This window comes from Parus major, chromosome 5 (assembly GCF_001522545.3).
Source record: "Parus major isolate Abel chromosome 5, Parus_major1.1, whole genome shotgun sequence".
Classification (NCBI taxonomy): domain Eukaryota; kingdom Metazoa; phylum Chordata; class Aves; order Passeriformes; family Paridae; genus Parus; species Parus major.
In genome coordinates this window covers 17514375-17539516 of record NC_031774.1, presented here as the reverse complement: position 1 = coordinate 17539516, position 25142 = coordinate 17514375, and the positions used below count along the sequence as shown (strand labels likewise).

The following is a 25142-nucleotide window of genomic DNA, read 5'->3' as shown; positions in this document are numbered from 1 at the left end:
TTCTAGCACACCCCCAACCAAGATGTGCCAGTTTCTTGGAACTGCAGCTATTGCTGACCCTGTGAAGACAACTTGGCCCTGGCGCTCCCTGGAGCTCCTCCGCTTCCTTGACCTCAGCTCCCAGTACTTGACTATGGCATTTGGCTCCCAGCCAGAAATGAGAGGAGTCTCTCAGTGGTTAGAGCCATCCAGTCTTTGAGAGAGCACCAGAGTGTTACTTCTCTGAAGGCCTCCATTTAGATCTATCCCATCCTTCACCAAGGGCCTGGGGAAGAATGGGATAAGTTCTACTGCAGATGAAGAGTACCAGGTTCCTAGTGCAGTGGTAACACTACCAAGCAAGGGTCCCCATGTCATCTTTTAGAAGGACAAAGTACCCCTGTCCTGTGGCCAGTTGTGCACAAGATGCCAACTTTAGGAACAAACCCCAGATTTCACATTAGACACAACTCAAGAGTGGGAGGTTTTCTGTGAGTCTCTGGTCCAGTGCCACCATGTAACACCAGGTTCAACATTTTCAGCAATCCTCCAGCACAGGGACAGATGCTGGTGCAAACAGCACACCCAGCTAAAGGCAGGGCACTCTCCCCTTGGGCAGCTTCTCCCACTCCAGTTGGTATCAGCCCTTCTTCTGTGTGAACAGGGTGCCAGGCAGCTGCAGCCAGGGTGAGGACTGTGCCCTACAGTAGTTCAGAGCAGGCATTTACAGAAAGCAAGCCATTTACACAAGTCCTCTCTTGCCCAAGCCAAAAGCAAAGGCAGCATCCCCAAGAAGCATGGAAGTTGAATCCTGTTGCTTTAATTATGCTGCTGCCTGGCATGACAGAGGGTGGGGAGTGGGATGGGAAGTTGCTCACATGGATGCTGGGAAGCCCTGGGTGGGCTGTGGTTTTGTGCTGGGGGTGACCAGGGTTTCTGTACTGGTTTTGCCATGTGAGGCATGTGACTCACACGCCGCCCTCGCCGCTCCCAACCCAGACCAACCTTGGCTGCCAAACCCAGCACCTCTTCAGGCCTGGGCTAGCCCATGCAGAACAGCTCCCTGCCGCACTCAGCTAGATCACCTTCCCCCTTTGATGCTTCTAATTCTGGATGCCAGTTAAATTAGCCAGTGAAATAGCTTGGAAGAGGGAAAGACAGTGAGTACCAAGCCACCCGCTGCACTGAGTGCAATGCCTTGTCTTGAGGCTGCAAGTCAAAGGCACATAGGTCAGACCTCAGGCAAAAACCCCAAAGGAACAGAGCTGAGCAAAGACAGGGTTCCCAACAGATTAGCCCTTACTCAAAATATTATTACCCACTCTAAACCTAGAGGCTGGAAGCCTGAATCCTTTAGTCTTAGTTTCTGAGCAGCCAGACAGCTTCTGCAGTACAGGAAAGCTGTTCACAACATGCAGTAAGGAAGCCATGCACAGGGCAGACAAGGATTTGCTTACCTGTACATACTGGAGCAGCCCAAGGTGTACGTGCTATACTGGTGTTAGCATAGACAGGAGCACAGAGGCTGGAGGGGACCAGAAAGTCTTAATTCTACCTCTAGAACACAAGAGATGATGGAGGTCTTGTGCCAGAAAGAGCTGACAGGAAAGGAATCAGGGAAGCAACAAACTGGTACCAGCTGAGGTGAACCCCACTCTCAAATCTCTTCCCTGATGCTTCTTCCCTTCCTGGCATTGCATCTGAGGCTATAAATCCCACAAGGACTAGGCTGAAAGCAAAGCACTCAAGGGGTGCCAAGGATGGGCTTGGACTGGTTGCACTCTTCCACCCTCCCAAAACTTGGGGCCAGCAGAGTTTCAGGTGGGCTGGGGAGGACATGACAAAGACTTGCTGGAGACAGAGACAAGCTGTCGTGCCCTGAGAGCTTGTCTCTCCCACCCCAATCACCTCCATAATCTACAGCATGACCTTGGTCTGTGGAGAGCAAATCTCAGCACCCTTTCCTCCCCACCATCCCACCAGCAATCCTTCTGGAGCAGCAGCCTCTGGAAGGAGGACACAGCCATCAAGGTGATTTGTCGAGACGATCAAATAATAATTTACTGTGATTCAATCTGTGGCTTTGTACAGTTGCCGGGGTGGGAGGAGCCAAAGGATGAGGGGATGGGGATAAAAAAAAAAGAAGTTGTTTGCCGCAGGCTTGGGTGAAGTGCAAGATAGTCCTTGGAGTCATGCTCCCCCTGTCCTGTTCCTCCTCCTCTCCCCCCCATACTCCTCTGAATCCATTTGCTTCTTCCTTTGCTTCACCTTTTTCCTTGAGCACTGCACGGTGGGAACCTCGCCAAGACACGGTCCAGACAGCTGAAACAGAAGAGGACACTCATGAGCACCCACTTCCCATCAGAACAAGCAGGGCTGTTCCCAGTACTCACCCCTCGCGTTTTGGGATGACCCTGCTAGTGCCCACAGAGCAAAAGCAAAAAGGCTACACAGGTCTTAATATGGGCCTGGCTCAGCAAAGCATCTGCACATCTGCTGAAAGGAACAAGTCTTGGAGTCATTGGAGTGATGGGGGAGCTTTGGACACTTCACCAGACCTTCTGCCTATTTCTGAACCTCCTTGTGGGAAGGGGCACTGTTTGGCAAGATCTTTCCACCTCCTCCAGGGATGATGGAAATTATAAAATGAGTCCAAGGCAAATGCAGCCAAATTTTGTTGGCCACACACCCACCCTTCTTCTCCCCAAATCCTAGCATGTCTTTGCCTCACTTCTCCTTTTTTGCTTTGATGTTCCTCCCTCTCTGCTCTTGCATTGCAGCTAGATTAAGCTGGGATGTCTGGCTTCCAGTTTCTGTCTGAGCAGAGAAAGACATAGGCAATTCACAGGGCATGTTCTCTTAACAGAGAGGGATGTTTCCAAGTGACCCTTTCCCAGCCCTTCTTGCCCAAGCTGGTGCTGCCCCTGGGCTGTGACAAGCATTGGGCTCCTGGCAGTTGGTGTAAGGGAGCAGCAGTGCATGCCAAGTCCATGCTGTCAGCTGTGAGCCAGAGCAGGAAACAAGCCTTTAGCTCATATCCCCATCCGGAGGAAATGCTCCTGAACATCTGGAGGACACAAACATCTGGAAAATCTCCCTTAGCAGTGATAAGTGTGCTGGGCACAGCATTCAGCTCGGCCCCCAGCCGACCTCACACGCCTTAGCTAGGAGCGGAGGGGTGGGGTTCTGGGGTGGGTGTTTGCTCATAGGAAGCAAATGTTGCCAGCACTGTTTTGTTGGGTTTTTTTCTTGGGAGTGGGGGGCAGGAGGAAGAGCACTGCTGTGCTCATGGCCTCTAGCTCAAAAGGCATCAGAGAAAACCTGCTGTCCATCTCCACCTTCATAAGACCCTCTTAACATCATCTCTTGATACAGTGCACTTCTCTTTAGGACTCCAGCAGTTATTTAAAGGGGTGAAGGGCCAGTCCAGGTGCTTGGGAGACTCCCCAAAACACATTAGAGGCAATGTTCATGCATGCTTTTGTCCCAGTCCCAGATGTCCTTAGATACAGATCTCCTTGGCGGACTCATTCCCAGTTACCCCTCTCTAAATATCTGCCATGGAAGGAGTTGGTTATACAGACAGATATTCCCAGGCCGTTCACTTAATGCCAGCCAGCACATGAAGGGACAATAATAGGAACTCTCCCTGATTCCTATCCAGCAGTGTTTTAAATAAACTCATAATTAAAAAAAAAAAAAATTTGAGGAAAGAAAAAGAAGAAAAACAGTCAAGTGAACATAAATAATCTGAAAAACACTGGCTCCAGCACGCACAATTTATAAAAGCAAACAGCCCCCTTATGGCTAATTCTCAACATTGCATCAGTTCCAAATATCCCAGGGGATTTATCTAATGGGGAAAACTCTTCTGAGGAACACAGGGCTTTTCACAGCAAGACAGGTTTACTCTAAAGCTTTAGGATGAGGCAATTTATGTAAGTGCATTACAAGGCAATGCACCCAGCCAGCTCTTCATCTGAACCCTTCTAGAGCCAGTCTGGTGAGCATGCAGTGATCTGTACACCTTCAACACCAGCTTAATTCCTCTTTCAAAGCAGCAGCATGGGAAGAAGCTTTCCTGGGGAAGGCACAACAAAACATGCTTTTTAAAAAAATTAAGTTGCATAGAATTTTGTTGCACAAAATGAGGGGGAAAAATAAACAACCCTTTCCTGCCACACACTTCCTCAGGAAAGTGGGAATTTTGACTTACCTATGTTTTGACAGAAAAATGCTATTTCAGTCTGAAAGGTGTTTCATTAAAAAATACCTGCTGCTGAAATTGATCCTGCTGCATTTGTTTGCAGGCTAGTGCATCTGCAGTCACCTCCTGTCCTGCTTCCAATGCTCCCCCACTGCACCCCAGGTCCTGCTTCCACCACTTACCATAGTCACGATACCACACATTTACAGTTCATGCAGCCAGGGCCGCTCTCATCTGGGGGATTCAGCTTGCGCAGCTTATGCTGCCGGATCTCCCGCACCAAGGTGTAGAAGGCATCCTCAACGCCCTGGGGAGAAAGCACGGCTTCAAGCAGCTGCCCACTCTGACAAGGGACAGTGGAGAGAGGAGAGGGCTCTGCTCCCCAGCAAGGTGTCCCTAGCACTGTCCAGGAGTGCCGACTGCAGAGTTAAAGGTACAGAACCAAGCTGGGAGGACTAACAAGGACCTGAGTGTGGCTGTCAAACGGAGAGCAAGATTGAATGAGCAATCATGAGGATAAGGAGCTCTGAAGTCCCTGAGATTCAGCAGCTCTCAGCAGTCTGAATGAGGTCTACCACCCAAGAGAAAAGCCACCACTAGACCACTGAAGGTATCAGTTCCATTTCCACCTCTGTGCTCTGGGAGCTTGACATGGTCCTTTCATCAGCACTGGTATATTCTGCCCAAATAGACCATGGATGAGGTTGGCCAAGTGACCTGAGCTTAGCTGACCTGCAGTGACTATGGAGGTTATTCTAGAGCCTTGGAGAATGCCATGAGAAGACATCTTGTCTTCACTGCTGCCACAGCATGATGATGCACTTCTCATGACGGGAGGCTCAAGCCTGGACTGGGAAGGGAACATCCTGAGAGAGCATTTAGCCCTGAGGAAGCAACTAAGCCCATCCCTAACACCAATCTGTCTGCAAGGCGGTGCCTGCCCGTTCCTGCCCCTCCAGGGCAGCAATGGAGGAAAGAAAAGAAAAAGCATTTTGTTTAAAAGTCTCCTCCTACCTGTCTGGTTTTGGCAGACGTTTCTATGTAGGGGATCCCGTAACTCCGGGCCAGGTCCTGCGCTTGCCGGGTCTCCACTGTCCGTGCAGGGAGGTCACATTTATTCCCCACCAGCACCATGGGAACATCATCTGAGTCTTTCACCCTCTTGATCTGCTCCCTGCAAGAGGAGGTGTGAAGAAGTGAAGGGGCAGCTCCAGAACACTCCCCACCGGTTTCTTTGTTGAGATTTAACAACTACCCATCGCTCCTGTTGAGTGCCTTGTGTTGAGCTTTCAGAAAAATATAAATGACTATGGCACACAAGTGAGTAAACAGCAAAACAGGGAACTTCTGGAAATGAAAACTAAACATACTTCTGTTTTAAATGCAGCTATTTACAAAACAACTTGAATTATGACAATCTATATTAAGACATGAGCTTAAGATAGTTTAAGTTAAATAAAGATGAATTCTCAAGCAGTTACCTGTGCTATTTCCAACATTTTAGATTAAGTAATTGCACCAAGTGAGGAGAAAAGAATAAAAAATCACCTGCAACCAGAATTTGCTGAGCTGATAAAGCAGCTTTTGGCAGCAGTAGCCTTTTCTGCAGATGCACAGGCAGTATTTGCTCCCTTTCAGTTTAGTTCAGGTCACTCAAAGTTGAGAAACCAACTGGGAACTAAAAAAGCTGTAATGCTCACTTCTTCATTCCAACATTGGATCTAAAACTAGGTGGGCGAGAATGAGATCTACCACTTCTAAAAATCTTGAAGGCCATTATGACCACAAACAATTCATTCAATTCCCTTCTGATAGATAATAACTTCCTTTGCTTAATAAATCATTTAACTTCAAATGCAAAACAATTTTTTTTTTTGCTCGTAGGTCCAGAACATTTAACATGATTTTAATTTAACAAATAAGAGATTTAAAATGCCAATTTCTGCATTTTAATTGAATGCAAATCTCCATCCAAAGGCAGCTGGACATTTATCACACAAAAGAATCAATCATCTTTTTCTAATGTAGTAGAACATAGAAATGAAGTCTGACTATACGCATGATATGCCATAAAGCCATTTAAATGTTCTGTGTAACATCCTGACCAGCAAATGCAAGTACTAAATTTAGTGCATAGGCTACACTTAGCTGAAAAGAGATACCTCCAAATGGTTACTAACCAGGGAGAGCCAGCATTTCTCTGGGGAATATTCTTTTAAAAGTGCAAACACAAAGAGCACAGGCTAAAGGAGATGAAAGCCAGTGATTTACATCATGATAGCTTGAAATCGAGCCATCCTACCAGCAAGGCACAGGCACCAGCCCCAGCACAAGGATGAACACTGCTCAATCCCTCAGGTGCTTTAAGAAAATCCCATTCTTTGGTTCAGCTAAAAGAAGCCAAATTAGTGCACCTGTGCAGCTATTACACTGAGCAGCCTTTTGGATGAAACTAAAGCATCTAAGCAGCTCCAAGCAGCACCTCTGATGGTAGAGCAAGGAAGGGATGTGCCTGTCCTCAGAACAACAGGATTACTGGGACTCTGGTTTATGATGAGGGACTGGGATACATAGTCCCTTGTGGGACAGAGCAGGGACAGGCAGAGTCATTTCCTGCATCCTCTGCAAGTACTTCCCATCGCAGCCAAGCCATAGGAAAAAGCACAAGCAGAACGATCCCTCCCTAAGGTAGCATCAGGGTAAACAAGGAAGATTCCTGCTGTATTTACATCATCCTCTTGACTCTTCAGCTCTGCAGGGGTGACATCAACAGAGAGGAGAATTGGGATGAGTACTGGGGCAGGGTCCCTGCTTTGTCACCACTTCCCCAGACATCTTCTTGGGCAAAACACCTCATTGGAGCCCTGACTCCCATTCTGCTCCATCTTTGCCCTGGTTGAAACCAAGCTCCAGTGGGGCAAGACTGTCTCTCCACATGTGTGTGCAGCTGGCAGACCACAGCCTGGTTGTGACAGTGGACAGCAGGGCAAGCAGCTTTCCCTGTCCTTTCCAGCCTCCTCTCCCAGCTCTAGGGCCAGCAGAAGTCACTGAGATCGATTGCGCTAACAAAGCAATTCCACTAATTAGGGAGGGAAGGGAGGGGGCTCATACAGGATCAGCTCTCTCTTTAGTCACCATAAACACTTAAACATTACATTACCAGGTCCCCAAAGGCCACAAGCAATCCCTTCGGAAGGGTTTTATTGGAGTCACTGACATTAGCCGTCTGCTCTGTCTTTTCCCTGGGGAATGGCCACTTGAGCTAATTGTCTTTGCTGGCAGTCTGTGCTTCCAGCATGGGGCCTGATCTAAAAGGGTGGGTAGGAGAGTGCAGCAGCAAGGCCTCTGTGCACAGGGCAAGAGGAAAGGGCCCTTCCCAGGATACTGACCTGTACTGGTGAATATCTTCAAAGGACTTGGTGTTGTTGATGGCAAAGACACACAGGAATCCTTCCCCCGTTCTCATGTACTGGTCTCTCATGGCACTGTACTCCTCCTGCCCTGCAGTGTCCAAGATGTCTAACAAACAGGTCTCTCCATCGATGACTACTTGCTTTCTGTAGGAATCCTGCAGGACAGGAGAGGGAAAGGAAGGAGGATGCATTTAGGGAGGGCTTGGATCTGGCTAAACAAAAGGATGCAGCGAGTGCATCCCTGGGAGGATGCCAGGTCATGCTCTGCATGTGTTCAGCTTCCATTAAAGAGACGACTCAATCTGTTTCAAACATGGGAGGGAAAGGAAAAATAATAAAAAAAAAAACAAAGGAAAAAGGGAGCAGCTAAGCAGGTTTCTCCTTGTCTGTCAGAACCACAGAGAAGACAGCTCCCAGCTTGCCCTCCCCATTCCCAGCCCTGCCTCTGGCAGACCAGGTGCAGCTTCATCTCTACCACGCTGCATAGTCCTGAACAAAGTATTTCCTAAGCATTGTTTAGTCTCAGCTCTAATTCCTTCTGCTGGAAGAGTAAGGACACTCAGGAGCTCTGACCAGCCAGGGCTTCCAGTCACTACCTGTGATCTGCAGGGCTGGAAGGCGCTTAAGATAACCTGGAAATCCAGTGCCTCCAATGCATCTCAAATCAGGCACCAGAGGCAATGTTGCCATCAGTAAGGTTTCAGACTGGGTTTGATGGTAAACCTCTTCTTTAAACATGAGGGGAAAAAAAAAAATCAAATCACACTGTGAACAGGGTGTTTCCCACAAGCAGTCTGTGCCCAGAGGGCTACAGGAGAGGTAAGAACTATCCAGGCAGGTCCTTTGAAGTTGGGGGTTTTCCCTGCAGCAAAGGCAATCACAACTTATCATAGATGTGAGAAGGTCTGGAAATCACCCAGAGCATCCCTCAAAAGGTTTCATTTTCACAGCAGGCTCCTCAAAGCACTGCCCCTCCCCACTGTGCTTCTCCCTGTGCTCAGTCTCATCAGCAGAGATGCTTTGGGGCAGCCTTGCACAGAGGACATCCCTCATCCCTCTCCAACACCCATCTCCTGTGGACAATGCAGCATCCTCAACTCTCAGCAAGAGAAGGAAGACAAAATGAAAGGTATGGAAAAGATACAAGTCAGCAGTACAACCACACAGTGCTTTGCAGCCACTCACAGAGGCTACAGCTGCAGTTTAAAATTTATTCAAATGTCGGCTGCTCTTCCAACGACCACAACAATGTTATCAGATGAGCTTTGCAGGTCTGCAGACAAACAGCCGACACAGCAAAGGTCACCAACAGGACTGGCAGCAGCATAGAAAGGGAATGGGGCCAACACGGCCTCTATCCTTTGGTTCATTACAACAACATCATTTGCTGGGGCTAATTAAAGTCTTTCCTCACCTTGCAGAGAGGAGTGTGAAATCAGAGATGAAATCTGCTCTGCCACGACCTTCTCAGCTGTGCCTTCCCAAAAAGTAGACTGCTGACCCATTGAGAATAAGCATGGAGTGAAAGGCTGGCTTCCAGCCAACTGCTCTGAAGGCAACTGGCAGGCTGCCCTGCAGGAATGTGCTCCCATTTCTAATCAATAATGTATCTGGAACCTCCTTTGTGCAAGGGGACTCGAGTGTCTCCTCCTCTGCCCCACAAAGCATCCTCCCACCTCTGCACCTTGGCTTGGGACAGAGGACCAGCCTCTCAGCACACATGTTCACAGTCAATTGCCAACTCCACAGTTCCAGGATGTTTCACCAGCACCCAGCATGCTGACAAAGAAGAGATCCCACTCTTCAGCCCAGGGCATCAACAGGCTACCCATAAGGCCAGCCAGCTGGCTCACAAGGCAGAGACATCAAACAATCTTGCAGAAGATGCTTTGCAAAGGAAGGGGACAAGCTCTCCCCATCAACACTTTGTGTACAGCTTCATTTGACCTCCCACTCCCCAGGAAGCTCAGGATGTCAGCTCAGCTGTCCCTGCCACATACCCAGGTGACATGGCTGCCACTGCAGGGCTAGCTGCCACCAGCCCACACCAGCAGCCTGCAGCCTCAGCGCTCCTCTGCAGCCCTGCATGTCCCACCCCACCATGAGCAGAGGGGAATGCAGCCAGACCCAGCTGCGAAGTGCCAGGCAGCAGAAACATGTTTGGGGTTCAGACTCAAGATCCCAGGCAGATGTTGGGAGCATCCCAGCTGTGCTGGGGGACCAGGCCAAGAGGCCCATTTGCTAAGCACTACAGTCAGGATATGACCAGAGGTTTGGGAAGCCATTAGTAGCTAGCTGCTAAGAGCTGGAAGATGAACCAAAGAATTTCTCAACACAGTGAAACTCTTTATTCCATCCCTGCTTATTCACCATGGGACAATGCCAGTGGCATACCTTTCCTTGCTGCCTTGGCCCTCCTGTTCCCAAAACAAAAGTCCTAAGATCCTTGGCAGCGCAAGAGCTGGCCTGTGAGAGTGTGCTGTAGTGGGGTGGACAGTGTTGAGTTACACAGCCAAACATTTGCACACGTGAATCAGGAGGGTACAGGGTGTCAGGGTGACACCCAGTCAGAGTCTCTGCTCCAGACAGGGGACAAACCTCCAAACCTCCTGCTCTGGGAGCATCTTCTCAGTGCACCCCAATCTGCGTGCACCCCCCTTTGTCTGTGCTCAATCCATGCGGGCGATGGGCAACGCCTTTGCTCCATGCACGTATCCACTTTTTTCCCCCGCTTTTATCCTGCTCGTTTCAGCATTGCTGTGCTGCTTGTTAGCTGGCTGAACAGTCATAGTCAGCTCCTGGGCACAATCCAAAGCAGCTTAGTCACAGGAAGGTGGTTTGTTGGTCACATTTGGATGGCTAGCAGGTAGCTCTCTGTCTCTTAAATCCCCATAAAATGAAGCATAATTAAAAGGAATCACCCTGAAATGAATCAGTAGTTGGCCAGGGGACCAGGAGAAGCAGGGTACAACCAAGGGAACTGCAAAGGCATCAGGGCTGGTGGTACCCACAGGTGGAAAAGTACCAACGGTGAGAGGGCCGAAGAGCAGCTTGTGGCAGCTTTTGGAAGAGGAGAAGAACAGAATGGGGCTGGAGTGAACAGTGGAGGAGAGAGCAAGCATCTCCCAGAGCATTGCAGAAGTGGGTAGGGTGAGGAGGGTGTGCTGGGAAATGCCATGCAAGGTTTACATTCCCTGCTGCCTGTTTACATGGAGAAAATTCCCTGCAGGGTACGTACAAGGAGCAGGCATCTGGAGATAAAAAACACAGGATGCCAAAACCCAACACATCACTGGGTAAGAGCTGCATCTGCCCACCTAAGGTCCAAGAGAGACTATGCAGATGTCTCCCCAGGGAGGTTACTCTCCATGAGAGGATCTTTTGCCAAAATCAACCCCGAATGGGTTTCTGCGAAAAGTATACAATAATACTGAGGACAGCCACATAAGGGGAGAGGAGCTGGGGACGAAGGCAATTGCATCCATAAGCAAGGAGACTCAGGAGCCCTGAATTAAATTCCAGTCTCTGCCATGAACTTTCTAGGTGACCTTGGCCAAATGATGTAATAGCACGTGCTTTTTAAGTGCTTTCTCTCCTTCCCATCTGAAGGATTGTAAGACTATTTCTGCCTTTCTACCAAGCCTTGTCTTGCTTGTTTATGTAAGTTGTAAGCTCCTCAGGGTGGGGACTACAAAGACAACACCTACCAGAATAGATTTCTCATCCCAGCTGGGGCCTTTAGCCATTATGATAATAATAACTGCAGCAACCACAGCTGCATTTATACGCATCTGGTAAAGAATCCTTTAGGACTGCAGACAGGGAGGTTATTGTCCAAGAGGCATAACAGAGCTGCAATTTGTCTTCTTAGGGTGGACTTTACTCCTTGTGCAGAGCAGTGGCTCCTGCCTACATCTCACTCAACAAAGGTGTCAGTCATGCAGAGGCTAATTAGCATGTGGCTAATTATGGTGAAAGCAGACAGAGAATGGAATATATTTTTGAAAAATTAAAGAAAATAATAATAGCACAACAGATATTGAAGACTGGATCCCAATCTGCCCCCACACAGCCTGTGAGAACCACAGGGTCCCTGCCTGCTTCTTCAGGCAGGGTGCTGAGCTAGACAGGTCAGTGCTGCCATCCACACCGACTGAGACACACACATCACACTTTTAACTCGTTGTGAAGAAGCAGAGGCAGCACTCTGGGAGCCACGGTAGTTCAACTGCTCAGCACGTCTCGCTCAAACTGCAAGACATACATAATACAACCAAGCTCTGATAAAACCCATTTCATCAGTAAAGCTCAAAACATCCTGCAGAAAAAGTCAATACATTTACTCTAATTTCACGGGAGAAGAAATGGAAGCACAGGCACAAAATGGCTCTTCAATTCTAAACCTTTAATCCCTCCCTATTTTGTCATCTCATCAGAAAGGAAGACTTTTGTGCTGCCTCTCAGCCCCTGCCCTGCTCTGCCAGCCTCTGTTGCCTCCCATGTCACCTCTCTTCAGCAGACACCACTATCCTTCTGCAGGAGATGTTAAGTCGGTCACTGCGACCTCTGAACACACACATAGTGACTCAGAATAGCTCTGCAAAGCAGAGAAACATCCCTGCTCAAGTTCAGACTTGAGACCAAACTGAGCATGCTCTGGGTTGGAGATGAGGTGGAGAAAAGGAAGACAAAAACGTGCAGACAGACTGACCCCATGCCCAGAGCCACTTACCTCTATTGTGGGGTCATACTCATCAACAAAATGGTTCTGAATGAGCTGTATCGTCAAAGCACTCTTCCCAACACCACCTGCTCCCACCACCACCAGCTTGTACTCGGTCATCTTCCAGCTGACCCCAGCTCAGGACTTCCAGGAGCACCACCACCTGCAAGGACAAACATGGTCACTATGCTAAGAGAGGTTACTTTAAAATGGGAAAAATAATCCATCAAGCCAAATAAAAAAAATCTGCTTATCCTGTGGTCTGTTGCAATCCTTCAGCCTGACTGTCTGGATGCAAACTTCACAGGTTACTTAAGCAAACTTCAGGAGGTAGAAGAGCATTACTGATGAGAAAACAAGAGGTACAGGCTGTGTACATCAACCCCTAAAGTAACCAGTTTAAGAAGTCTGATTTTGCAGAAGTGCCCAGCACTGTCCCCAATTTACCTTATCTCAAGCTGACGATCTGAAATCTTTAGATAAATTTGAAACCCTTGGACAACAAGGTTGGAATGTCAATTCCCATAAGAGTAGGGAAAAAGGTCCAGCCCTGCCCAAATATGCTCCATGTCTTCACTCTCAAAGCTGCATTAAACCTCAAACCACACAGCAGAGTTGAAACAGTGGCACATCCCCACCCTCTGCCTGTCCTCTAGCTAATGGTGGTGCTATCATAAGAACTGAAGAAGGGGCATCCCTGCTCCCTGAGCTGAATTTGGCACACCCAACAGGGGAAAAGAGATGCTGTCACAAAAGGTGCTGACTGACAACGATGATTAGGGTCAGGATGAGCAAACCACACTTCCGCAGTACCTCCCATGGCCCTTCAGCAGCAGAAGATTCACATCTCCCCAGCTCCTCCCTTAAATTTCTGCTCCAAGTCTGCTGAGAAAGAGGAACTAACTCAGGAAGACTACAAAACCCCAAAGGTTTAAATAGAAATCCACCCTCATTGGACTGCAAGCCCTGCCTACTGAAAGTCACTCCAGGGTCAGATACTCATTCTCAACCACCATCTGCAAGTTCTGGGGAAGCCACACAAAATGCAGCAGGTAGCAGGAAGACAAACTCACAGTTCCCCTTGTCAGAAACACTTCAGTGTTCACAGGGATTAAAACCCCCTCCTCCACCCTCCCACCCCAGACAGTGAAATCACTCCACCCTCCTCCTCCCCAGGCTTGCCAGCCCTGCTCCTAAACTCTGGAAGTTGCTACAAACTGCCAGCAAAGGCTGCTCTAGACCCAGACCACAGCTGATGCATTTGCTAATATAGCAAAGATCTAATGGCAAGGAGGCCAGAACTTTCTGCCTTCAATCCCCACCTGACTAACCCTAAACCCCCCAGACAGTTCCATCTCCATCTCGAGGAAGGAGCAATCACCTCTTGCCAAAGCCCTTTCCTGAGCTGCTATCTGATAGCAGAAAGGCAAGCAAAGCTCACACCCTTCTCAGCATCCAGAATCCTAAAGAAGGGAAAAGGAGCAAAAGAGCAACCAGGTAATAAATATGATGCCAAGTGAATGGCAGGGGTATAATAAGTGCAGATAATGCCATACCCTAGGTGCCTACCTGAAAGTGATACTGCTTCCCCTCAAAGTCCAATGTGCCTCTGTTCTGGCAGCCAGGAAGGAGCTGCAGATTGAAAGCAAGGCTTCAGGAGAGAATCCAAGTGATCTCACTAATTGACTCTGCACACACGTTACTCTGCATGCCCTCACGTCTATGATGTTCTCACATGCACTACTTCTCAGGGACAAGAGAGATCCTCACCCCAGGCTTCTGATCTCTCTGGGAAGAGACACAATGAAAAGGGGACTGAGGAGCAAATGTTGACTGGCCATCTCCAGCAGCACAGCTGTCTGGGGGGGATCGCTCCTTCAGCAAACAGCCTCATAGCTGACCACAGAGGGGTCCTGGGGGGTCTGAAGAAGTGCTGTGACCAGCTCCCGCCTTTTATTACAGAGCAGGGAGATCTCCAACCCCCAGCAAAACACAAGGACTTTGCTCTGCATCTGATATTGATGATGAAGCAATTGCCACAAAGATGCTCAAGGAAAACAGCACAACTGCCTAGGCCTGTAGGACTTGCTAAGGCAATGAAAGCTTTGACTCAATTCAGGGAGGAGAAGACATAAGTTCTCTAGGAGAGGGTTCTCCCTCAAGACCACCTCAGTGGAAAGCACTGCCTACTCCTTTGGAAGACCCCCCAGCCCACACAGCCATAGCAGCTTTATGGTACACACTGCAGCAGGAGGTAGGGGACAAGGTGGTCACCCACATCAGCTTAAATGTCTTCCTGCTCCAGACCCCAGCTGAGTTCCATTGCACAGCAGAGGGGCAGCCACACACCAGCAAGCCCTGCCTATCACCACCTTAGCACAGAGTTTTAAGACCTGGGTCCTCCACAGGAACACAAATCCACATCTTCTTGCCCCTCACACACCCGAGAGGCAGGGAAAATGAGGAGGGCAAAGGAGCTATTGCTATTCCCTGCTTGTGGCCCACACATGGACAATTTACATACAAGACCTCTGCAATGTTGGTGTTTATTCACTGACACCATCCCTCCAAGGTGCTGTCACCTCAGCTAACTCTCCACTACTCTGCCATCCTCACCCCTGCAGTGGCAGGACAGATTCTGCAGCTTGCAAAGGAGGGCAGGTCCAACCTACCCGCTCCATACCATTGCTGCAAAACATGTGCTAATGCAGAGCGAGAGCATGGGGAATGATGGACAGCTCTGGGCATGAGAGCTGCCTGAATCAATGTGGGCTAAAATCAATGCTCAGGGGAGCTTGTTTCCTTTCCCCAGTCCAAGCTCCTCACATGGGCAGCATGCAGACCCAACTGCACACCAGAGCATGGGCAAATCCCACAGAAGAAGCAGCCTGGCCAAAGGCTGCAGGGGAAGCAGAGATTTCCATATGGCCAAACTTTGCCACAGAGTTGGGCAACTGGTCCTATCCTTAAGCTTACTAACACCATCTCGTAATTCCCCCGTCACACTTTTTGCTCCTGAGCATGGGAAGAGCAAGGCTGCTCTTTGATGCACCCGTAGTTTCAACACAGGGGTGGCTGTTCCTCAGTGCCACAGGAACATCACCACCACCACCACCATAGGGGCTGGTTCAAGGAAAAACCATCCCAAAAGCAGTGTTTCTGGCTTTCTATAAAATAGACACAGGGGAGAAAGAGTGGGGCTCTCATCAGAGAGATGGTAACAGACATCCCAGTTTTCATGCTGGTGACACACCGGATGGAGCTTTACAGCCTGTTGGTGGTTGTGAAAGCTTCTCCTGATGCGAGGATTTCCAGTTTCTATTGCTCAGCAGCCAACACGGAGCCCACACACAGCTGACCACAAAACAACAGAGGGAAACACAAAAGCACAGCCTCCCAGTCCCACACAGAGCAGGAGCAATGCTTCTTCCATCTTCTTCAAGCTCTTTGAGATCTGAAAGTCTGATCCAGGTCACCATATAGTGTTTCTCTATCCAAATTTATCACTTCTGCAGCACTCTACTACTACACCCTCCAAAAGCCACACACAGGGCTGTCAAGCAACAGTTGAGAGAGACAGCAAGGAGGAGAGCAGTTCCAGGAGCACCGTCTGGGAAGAGGAGGGCTGGGATCCGCGTGCCACGCCAACAGCCCCAGCGTGGAGCCAGAGCTGCTGCTGCATTTCCTGACCTCGTGGATTTTCTCCTGTAGCGAGAGGGCTCCTGGCTCCTGTTCAAAACTGTCTAGGAAAGCCTCACCAAGTGCTTCCGCCTGGCAGCAGCAGCTGCTCCCAGCCCAGTAGTCAGAGCCACACAGCTCCAGCAAACAGGAGCCATCTGCCAGCCTTGTGCAGGAAGCAGGGAGAGCAAGCACCCAGCCCCGATGGAGACCAACATCCTACCTTTGTCTCACAGAGAGGGGATGGAGGCGTGGGTGAGGGCAGAGGGCACACCACCTCCCCTGCCTGCACATGCTGGGTGGCAGCATGGAGGCCCTGCCTGCAGAAACAAGGACCAAGATGCTTGGCAAAAGCTGTCATGGGGCTAGGACCTAAAGTAGGTCTGAGCATCAAGGCTACAGGTGTTACCCAGAGATCCAGCTACAACAAACAACCCAATCTTGTTCACAGTCCCTATTCTCTAGCCTAGAGAGATAGTTTGGGAGACCTGACTGTGAAGCCTCCAGAAACTTACTCAGCAGAGGTAAGGAACTCAAGGGGCTTGGCCCCATCAGTACATCCCATGTCAGCACTACAGTTTCAACAAGAGCTCAGGCATCAAGCAGAAGGGATACATGGTGGGTTTCCAACACATTCACCGCAAGGGAGACTCTGACACCCTTCCAACAACAGAACAACAAGGAGCTTTGTCTGTGTCCCCTGTTTCCTCCCATCACTTTGTTTCTCTCCCAGGACAGACAGCGAGCCAACTAAACAAGTCAAGAGACAGATCTTTGCACAACACTGCTGTAGTAAGGCCAGCCATGCCAGAAGTTTTACAGCTGCTCATTACTGAGCATTCACCATCACTGCACCTGCCCACTGGGATTTTCTGCATTTAAAGGCATCAGAAGTCAGTTTAAACTCTGCAAATATCTTTGGGCTCATCTCAGACCAGGCGTCCTTTCCTCCAAAGCCCTGTGACCTGAAGCCATATGACCACAAATGCCACTGTGTTTGATTTTATTTCCCTTCAACAGAGATGCCCTGCACACAGAAATGGTCTGTAGTCCTCTAGGAGAACTACACTTATCCCAGTCTTTTACCAGCAGTCATCCACACCCACACATCAGGAATCCTACTCAGTGATTTTTGAGCACTGATAAAGCAAACCTTTGTTGGCTTGCCCCAGTGACTGTCTGGTCACCTCCATTTTCTCACGCACCAGACTGTCAGCAACATCACAAAGCACAGCCTGTGGAGGGACTGAAGGAGCCTCTCCAGCAGTGTGAAATGCCACCTTTTGTTTTCACTCAAGGACCAAAAAGCTGATGTTCTCTGTGGCCTGTCCAGCCTCAAAGAGATTAAGGAACTGAGGTGGGACAGCTGATGCTCTGTTATGAATCCTATCCAATGCTTTGTTTTAATTTACTTTTTGCTTTTTAAGGCAACAAGTGAGCTACAAATCTAACGAATTGTGCCTGTTGTTGGCTTGCTGGCTGTATACCTGCAAACTCAGACAGTGCACCTCACAGATGAAAACAGAGAGAGGGATGCCAAAGAGAGAATAAAAGTTGCAAATATTAACCCTGCTTTGGAGAGATAACTTGGAGATAATAAATGTCTTCTATTAGGGTGAAAAAAAGAAAAAACGCCAAAAAGGAGCAGAATGGCTTCTTCCATCCTCTGCTAGCTCTCCAAGATCTGAAGGAAAAGGCAGCCTGTCCCAAGGGACTGAGCACAAAAATATTGCTGCAGAGGAAAGGAAGAAAAGGGGTAAGGAATGACATAATGTAGAAGGCTGAAAATACAGATGTGCATTCAAGGAGAAGCCTTCGAGGAAGAACAGCAGAAAGCTGCAGCAGGTCCAAGGAATAGGCAGGTCTGGAAGAGAGGGACTGCCTCTCCACAGCAGCCATAAACATGTCCCAGCAGCAATGTGCAAGCCTCAGCTTTGTACAGAGCCTTGAACAGGCATGGACTGGTCACTGCACCAGGCCCAGCCCTCAGTTTCCAAAGCACCTCTGGCAACACAACCCCTCTGCCAGAGACTACCCAACCACAAAGGGCTTGGGAAAATAGGGAAGGACAAAGGAAAACAAGACAGTATTATTCTCTCCAAAACTGCTACCTGTTCTCTGCTCCCTGGTTCCTGCTTCAGCTGTCAGATATTTAAGTAAAAGACAAAGCTTTGCAATCACCTGCTGCTGGCAGTAGGAGTGTGACTACACTGGTCTTGCTTTCCCTCTAAAAAAAGTAAATATTCTTAATAAAGTTCTTCATTGGCAGCTTATTCCAAGAAAAACAATTGGCAGGTAGCTATAACTACCCAAAATAGCAAACAACTAAGTAAGCTGTAACACTACTAAATAAGTCGGTAACACAATAAACCCAGAAAACAAACCAGCTACCCATGAGCTTCCCTCTGGATGAAGGAATTGCCCCCCACTCTCCACACCCAATAGAGGCCATCAAAATTGCTATTTTCCAAAGAAATATGAGCATGCCCATTATTTCAGAAACTTGTAAGTCAGGACGGCTCATGCCCATGTCTCCAGCATTATGAATGTGGCATGAGGAGCAGCACACAGTCAGGAAACTCTGGAAAGTGCTGGGATATGCTTGAGAATCATAGTGGGACCTTCACTTCTGACCACCACCACCACTCTATTTGTCTCCCTGATACCAAGTCACTCATCCCACTACAGTCTCTGCAGAAGAACCAATCTTCCAAGCTACCTTCCACAGAGGGAATGCACACTGCTCTCTGTGAGTTAATTGCTGCCAGCCCACAGAAAGAGTGAAAGAAACAGGCAAACAAATTATGTATCTCACACCACTGCTAAACACAAGACCATTTAAAAAAAAAAAATCACATGCACTTGTGATAGCACCCAAGAAACAGTTCTCTGCATCTGGCAGGGCTGGTGATGTGAAAAAACTGAAGACAGTTTTAAAATTACACTTGTGATTTATGATCCAACACTTCAGCGCTCTTTGAGATCCACATGAGCAAGAGGAACCTGCATAAGGAAAAGAGGAGACTGGAGTTGTGTCTGAAAGTTGGTGAAGATGGATAACAAAGGCATGAAGAGGCCATAGTGCAGGTCAAGACAATGTGAGACACTTAAATAAAAGCTGAATTCCTATCTTGCAGTTAGGACTTAAGACTTTGTGTTGAACATACCAATATGTGTGGGAAAGCAGTGTGAAGGAGGAAAAGCTCTCACAGTCAAGATGCAGAAGGCTGCAAACTGCCAGGACTCCTCCACTTTCATCTCCTCTCCAGCCTCCCAGGGCTGAGTAGGTGGTTCAGAGGCAGACATTTCCCTGCCTGGGCTGGCAACCCTCCACCTCGCCCTGGAAAAGAGACTTCTCTCAGGCCTCCCAGCCTTTTTCAGAAAAACAAATGGTACTCTGTACAATAGAGCTCAAGAGAAGAGGCAACTTTTAACTTTGCTTTACATTAAAATCCCACCTATAAGCATTAATGGGATGCGTGAAAGGCAGTCTGATGTATTTTGAGTATATAAAAAGATGGACAGGTACCCAGGAAACTTTAAAACAAGACCCACATTATAGATGTCAGTAAATGCTTAGTGCTAAAACACATGGTACACATCCATGAACCCAGGCTCTGAACACTCTCTTGGCTTGCCAGTCTCAGTACCAAATTGTATTGATTTTCCCACAAGATATAAGGTGCAATGAAGTAGAAACTTGGAGCAGATGAGTATGCAGCACCAGTGTAAGTGGATCTCTACAATTACAGCTATTAGAGAATATCAGGCTTTGGGGAAAACACTGCCCAATAATGGTGTGGAATTACAAGAGATGCTGTCTCCAGGCTGGCTTCCTAAGGTACCTGGTACGTTCTGCCTGGTCCTCTTGCTGATGAAAGGAGCAGCTGCCAACAAGCTGCTGGGGAAAGGTCCAGCCTCTCCCGTGCCCAGCGGTCCTGTCATCATGCTAGGGCAGGTTGCAGCCATCTGGCTCTGCTGCAACAGCACAAGAAGGGACAAATTCAGATCTCACTACTAAGCTACAAGCGATGGAGCACCTAGTGCTAGAGATGGAGGCGGTGGCCATGCATGAACAGAAACACCATCCTACTCACTGCAGAGACAGGCAAGGGGATGCAAACAAGCCAAGGGACTGGCCCAAAGCCATCAATGGTGGTAAAGCTGGGAACTAAATTCAGGCAATGTGATTTCCCATCTGGGGTTTTCACCTGAGACAAAAAGCTCCCAGCAGAAGTCTTGGATGGGAAAGCTGTTGATCTCCTGCTGAGTCTTTGTGTTGGGCTGTCAGAGCTGGCAGTTCATCCCCAGCCCAGCTTCCCAAGGCAGAAACAATTGGGGAGGCAGGGTAGATCAAGTGGGAAAGCACAGAGTGCTGCAAGAGAGGCCCTGCTTTCCAATTATCCTGATGAAATCACAATTGGGTCATGGGCACAGGCAGCCAGCAGAGAAGCAGATGCTCTGATCCACAGATAAGCACCCAGAGATGCAGGTAGGGCTGGAAGCAGAGGGGCAGGCTCTGATGTTTTCCTCTCTTGAAGCCCAGCTACAAGAAAGGGGGAAGTCACTGCTGTAAGGTGGGCCACAAAAGGGCCAATCCCAACCTGAGCACTACTGATGCACAGCAAAAAAAGGATGCCAGAGTCAAGAAACACCTTCTCCCTACAAGCTTTCTGTTCTCCTTCCCTTCCCTATCCTTCCTTATTCCTCCCAAATGACTGTTGACAAAGAAAAATTAGGAAACTGGTTTCAGGAAATGCATACAAGCTCTTTTCACTGAGAAGGATTTGTAATGGAAATAGGTATGGTTGTTCAACTTCCTCCTTGCTTTAAATCTTAAGACATGTATTTTACCAGGAAATTCATGGATAAAAAAACAAGGTAGTTGCATCTGGGAAGTTTCAAGAATTGTTTTGATAATGCTTTTAGGTGTTTGTTTTGGCTTTTTGTTGGTTTTTTTAGCATTTGATGGTTAAGAGATTTTTTTAAAGGTCAGGTTTTAGAGCAAAATAGGATTTATAAGAGTATTGGTGAACTCTAGTCCCCAGGAACAGAATGGTTCACACAGGACATGTCCTATTGGACTACAGCTCCTGCAGCAGAAAGTTCCAGACAGTCAGTGGCATTGGCTTTGGGTGATAAAAGGTGGAAGCTGTTGGCCAGCAGCATAAAAGCAGACAAATGAGTATCCTGGGACAGCAGGAGCCCACCCAGTCTGCTCCTGCCCATGTAGCACTCACCCTCTGGATGGCTAACGAGCTCCCACAGAGAAATAGGGTCCTCTCGTCTGGGAATGGTTCAAGTCCCCCTGGAAGAAGGAATACAGAGCAGGAATGAGAGGGATCCCTCTCTTCAGGGACAGATAGTCCTGGTTGTGTTGGACTCAGGCAGATCTCAGGAAACTTTTGGTTTGTACCCAAGTTGGCTTCCCCAGCTTCCCTGGACAGCCCTTTGGATCTTGCACTGAAAGAAGAAAAGCAGAGTCAACCCCCATCCATCATCTCTCACATATGTATTTTCACAGGCTGCTAATCATATCTTACAAAATTTTATTTATTACAAGGAAAGGTGGTACAGCATTTTTCTTCCTCCTTGTTTTTCAAGGCAGAGGGTAAAGCAGCACAGATGCAACAGCATCTTCTCCACACATGAGTTGTAGGTGAGGGACAGTCCATTTTGATATGGGGACAAAAACTGAGTTTCCTTCTTGCTCTTCCTTTCCCAATGGGACACCAATAAAAGCTCGTTCAAAAACAGAGCTCAAAGGAACAGCCAAGACCAGATACTTCCACAGTGTATTTTTATTAGTCATCCTTTTAATTTACATGCTCAAACATAATGTTCATTTAGTCCTTGCTGGGCCTTTGCAGGCACACACCCTGATTTATTAGCAGAGCAGGGATGGAGGGGAAGGAGGTGCCACAGCAAAAAGCAAACCTGCAGGGCTCGCTTTAGCACATCTGGGAGAAGCAGCTGGGGAAAATAGATTAAAAACCAAGAGAAGGGGTATCTTAGGGAGACAAAGACAAGGTGGCAGCAGAAAGAAGAGATAAATTGAAGCAAGGAGGCAGGGCTACTGGGACCCTTGTTCTCCTTCTCACCAAGATACATTATTAGCAGGGTGACACAATGTTGTAGCAGACATGAATATGCATCAGTCATTATGCAGCAGATATTCACGAGCCCGCTGCTGATTTATGGACCTGGCAGCTGCAGCACCAGCCAGCTGCAGCCTAGAGGGATGGGGACAGTGAGCGTTGCTGGCAGAGGTCCACAGAAGACCTCCAAACCCAGCTCTTCAACAGCCATGGTGAATGAATTCATCACAACCAGGTTTGTAGCCATGCAGAACCAACCAATGCATTGTGTGTGCAATGCTGGGAAACCATCACACACAACCAGACAAATGTCCAAAGGTTACGGTGTGAGGCTCAAGTTTGGATCAGCAGAATTTTATTTAAAGTTAGGGTCCTGAATTACCCAAAGCTCACTTTGCTGCCCATAGTAAATCTCAGCCACATCAGTCTTGTTAATGTGATGCTCACATCCCCTCCCTCTGCAGAAGTCTGGATTTAAAATAAATCCAAGCAATGTTGTTGTGGGTGAATTAAGTGCATCACTGTCACATCACAGACCTGCTACAAAAAAGACTGAAGATGTGAGGATTTCAGCTCTCCACACTGAAAAGGAAGGCATTTTCCTTTTGGCTCTGGAGCAACAAAGGGACACTCTCCAAGCACTCATCCTGCCTTGCAAGTATCACAGAACTGGACACAGGAGACATGTTCTTTCAATTCTGAGTGGACTTCACACAGATTCATATATCCCACCCCTCAGAAACACATGACTGGCACAGCAGATCAAGGAACAAGGAACTCCACCCTGCAATGAAGAATGCACAACAATTCAGTGACTTCCTGACGGTCACACAGGAAACTTATGGTAAAGCTGGCAATTTCTGTTCCCCCGCATTCGAGCTTTCGTCATGAAACACGTGCTCATCAGTGGCTGTGGTTGAGTGTGCAGGGGACAGGAGCACAAAGCCTTCTCCATCACCTCCATCACAGCCTCCAGCATCTGCTGGATGACCTGCACAATCAGCAAAAGCCAGGGGAGTTTCCTTCCAGAGCTTCCTTGGGAGTCCACAGCAACGACGACAAGCAGGATTTGGGTGGGCTCGCAGCCAGCATCTGCAGGCCAAGTAAGGCTGAAAAGAAACCATAGAAATGCAAGACACCAAGCCTGTGTCAGATGTGGTTCCTCAACACTGGAACACAACAAGCTGATTCACAAATAAGCAATGTGCTGAGAGCAGAAGAGTGGTTGAAGTCCCTCTGATAATGCCTAAAGGTTAGGTGTACCTACATCTTTGTAGAAACCCTCAACTCCAGTCCCTCGGACTACCCTGGTAGATCCAGATCTGCCTTTGGCACTGCACACAGCCATAAAGCTCCAAAGACCCTGCCCAACTTAGGTGTTCCTCTACACACATCAACAGTTGATGGAGGAAAGAGCAACACTGGGCTCTGGTCCTCACTTGCACCAGGCACAACAGAGTGGGTAAACACTCACTCCAGTCACATCAACCAGATTTGCTTGATTGAAAGGGTACAGATAGGAAGCAAACCATGCCCTGAGCTTCAGGGATGACATCTTCCTGTGGAAGAGTGTCAGAAATACCATGAAGCAAATAGACAGAGATGCAAGGGAGTCTGGACACAATCCCCTAATTGCAAATAGAAAGAAGAAGAACTTTAAGTCTTTAGATCAAGAATGTCTTCAGTAGGAGATGTCAGCCAGAGACCAACACCTGCATGCAGTTGGTACTCCCCTGGCAAGCACAGGTGACCAGACACAGCTGACACTTAAAACACCTTGGCCTCAGCAACTGATTTATCCTGACAGCACAGAAAGAGACCATGCAAAGTACAGCCCAAAACATATGCAACATGAGCTGGAGGAGTCACAGCTTGGGAAAAGTAAAATGGGGCAACATGATTCTGCAGGTGCCCTTCTAAGCTGAAGCATCCTTCTGTCAGGCATGACAACACAACCTCCATCACAGATCAACCTCTGTATGGCAAAGACCCCAGACAAATCCCATGCAGTAGCAGGAAAAGCTCCTGCACATTTGAAAATAAACAAATCAAAACTAAAAGAAACAAAAAAAAAACCCAGAAAACCCAAAGAAAATAAAAAATGGGCTTCTGAACTTTGAACTGTAATGCATTGTAATTACTGTGATGTAACTTCATTAGGGCAGTGTAAGCAATGGCTAGGCATCAATTACATTGTTGGGGATTCTCCACTGCCCAAAACTTTCTTCTACTCTTTTCAGTGGAAACCCTCTTTGGTCCCAGAGCAGGGTCTCATCCTGCCAGATTATCTGAAAAGCCAAAAAGGAGGCCTCTGGCACCAGCCTTCTCTTTGAAATATGTCTAGCTCTGGTTGTTCCTGCTGTCCATGCAACACTCAAATCTTTATCTTCTAAACCCACTGACTTCCCTAACACCTTGCAGCAATAAGATGCCAAAACTATAAACATCACTTCTTTTTATATGCATATGCATGGCTTCCCATCTTCTTTCCTGGTGTCCAGCCATCTCCCCCCCAGCCTCTCAGATTTTCTGGTCTTGCTGCTCAAGCACAGCTTTGCAGCACTGAGGAAGTACACATTGCAGAGATATTTAGAAACACAGCACCATTCATTGGATTTATTCTTGGACTTTATAAGGCTCATGCAAACAGTTCTGTATTTGACCTGAAAAAAATAACCACAGAAGGCAAACTTAGAACTTCAAAGATGACTTCTCCCTGACAGCCTTAAGCCATTATCTACATGTAGGGTGGACAAGGTACAAGTCTCTATAGCTTCCCAAAGGAAGGGAGAGGACAGACCAAGCCAAGGAGTAAGAACCAGACAACTGAGAGCCATAACTGAAAACTAATCTTGAAGGTTCACCCTAAGGAAAGGGCAAAAAGTAATCCTTGCATTGATGCCACTAAAGCCAAGACAATCAACACTGGTTGAGGATCTCACTTGCTCTATTTTAATTTTGAACCTTAGCCCATTTGGAGCACTTACCCCTCTCTGCATCTTGAGACAGCAGCAAGGCAGACTGACATTACCTTTGAAAGCACA

The 25142-nt window shown here is 48.0% G+C and overlaps 1 protein-coding gene across 2 annotated transcripts in view; it reads right to left on the bottom strand.

Annotated features, from left to right (window-relative positions):
- Nucleotides 1-2011: 2011 nt before the first annotated feature.
- Nucleotides 2012-25142, bottom strand: part of HRAS (HRas proto-oncogene, GTPase) — a 39888-nt gene continuing 16757 nt past the window's right edge. The window contains exons 2-7 of one of the 2 annotated variants that reach the window (XM_015630054.3): nucleotides 21241-21308; nucleotides 12332-12485; nucleotides 7576-7754; nucleotides 5201-5360; nucleotides 4369-4493; nucleotides 2012-2301 (exon numbers count right to left, since the gene is read on the bottom strand). In XM_015630054.3, coding sequence (XP_015485540.1) covers nucleotides 4374-4493; nucleotides 5201-5360; nucleotides 7576-7754; nucleotides 12332-12442 — 570 coding nt within the window. In that variant the 5' untranslated portion in view covers nucleotides 12443-12485; nucleotides 21241-21308 and the 3' untranslated portion in view covers nucleotides 2012-2301; nucleotides 4369-4373. The remainder of the gene's footprint in view (nucleotides 2302-4368; nucleotides 4494-5200; nucleotides 5361-7575; nucleotides 7755-12331; nucleotides 12486-21240; nucleotides 21309-25142) is intronic. The other variant, XM_015630055.2, reaches the window with a different exon arrangement.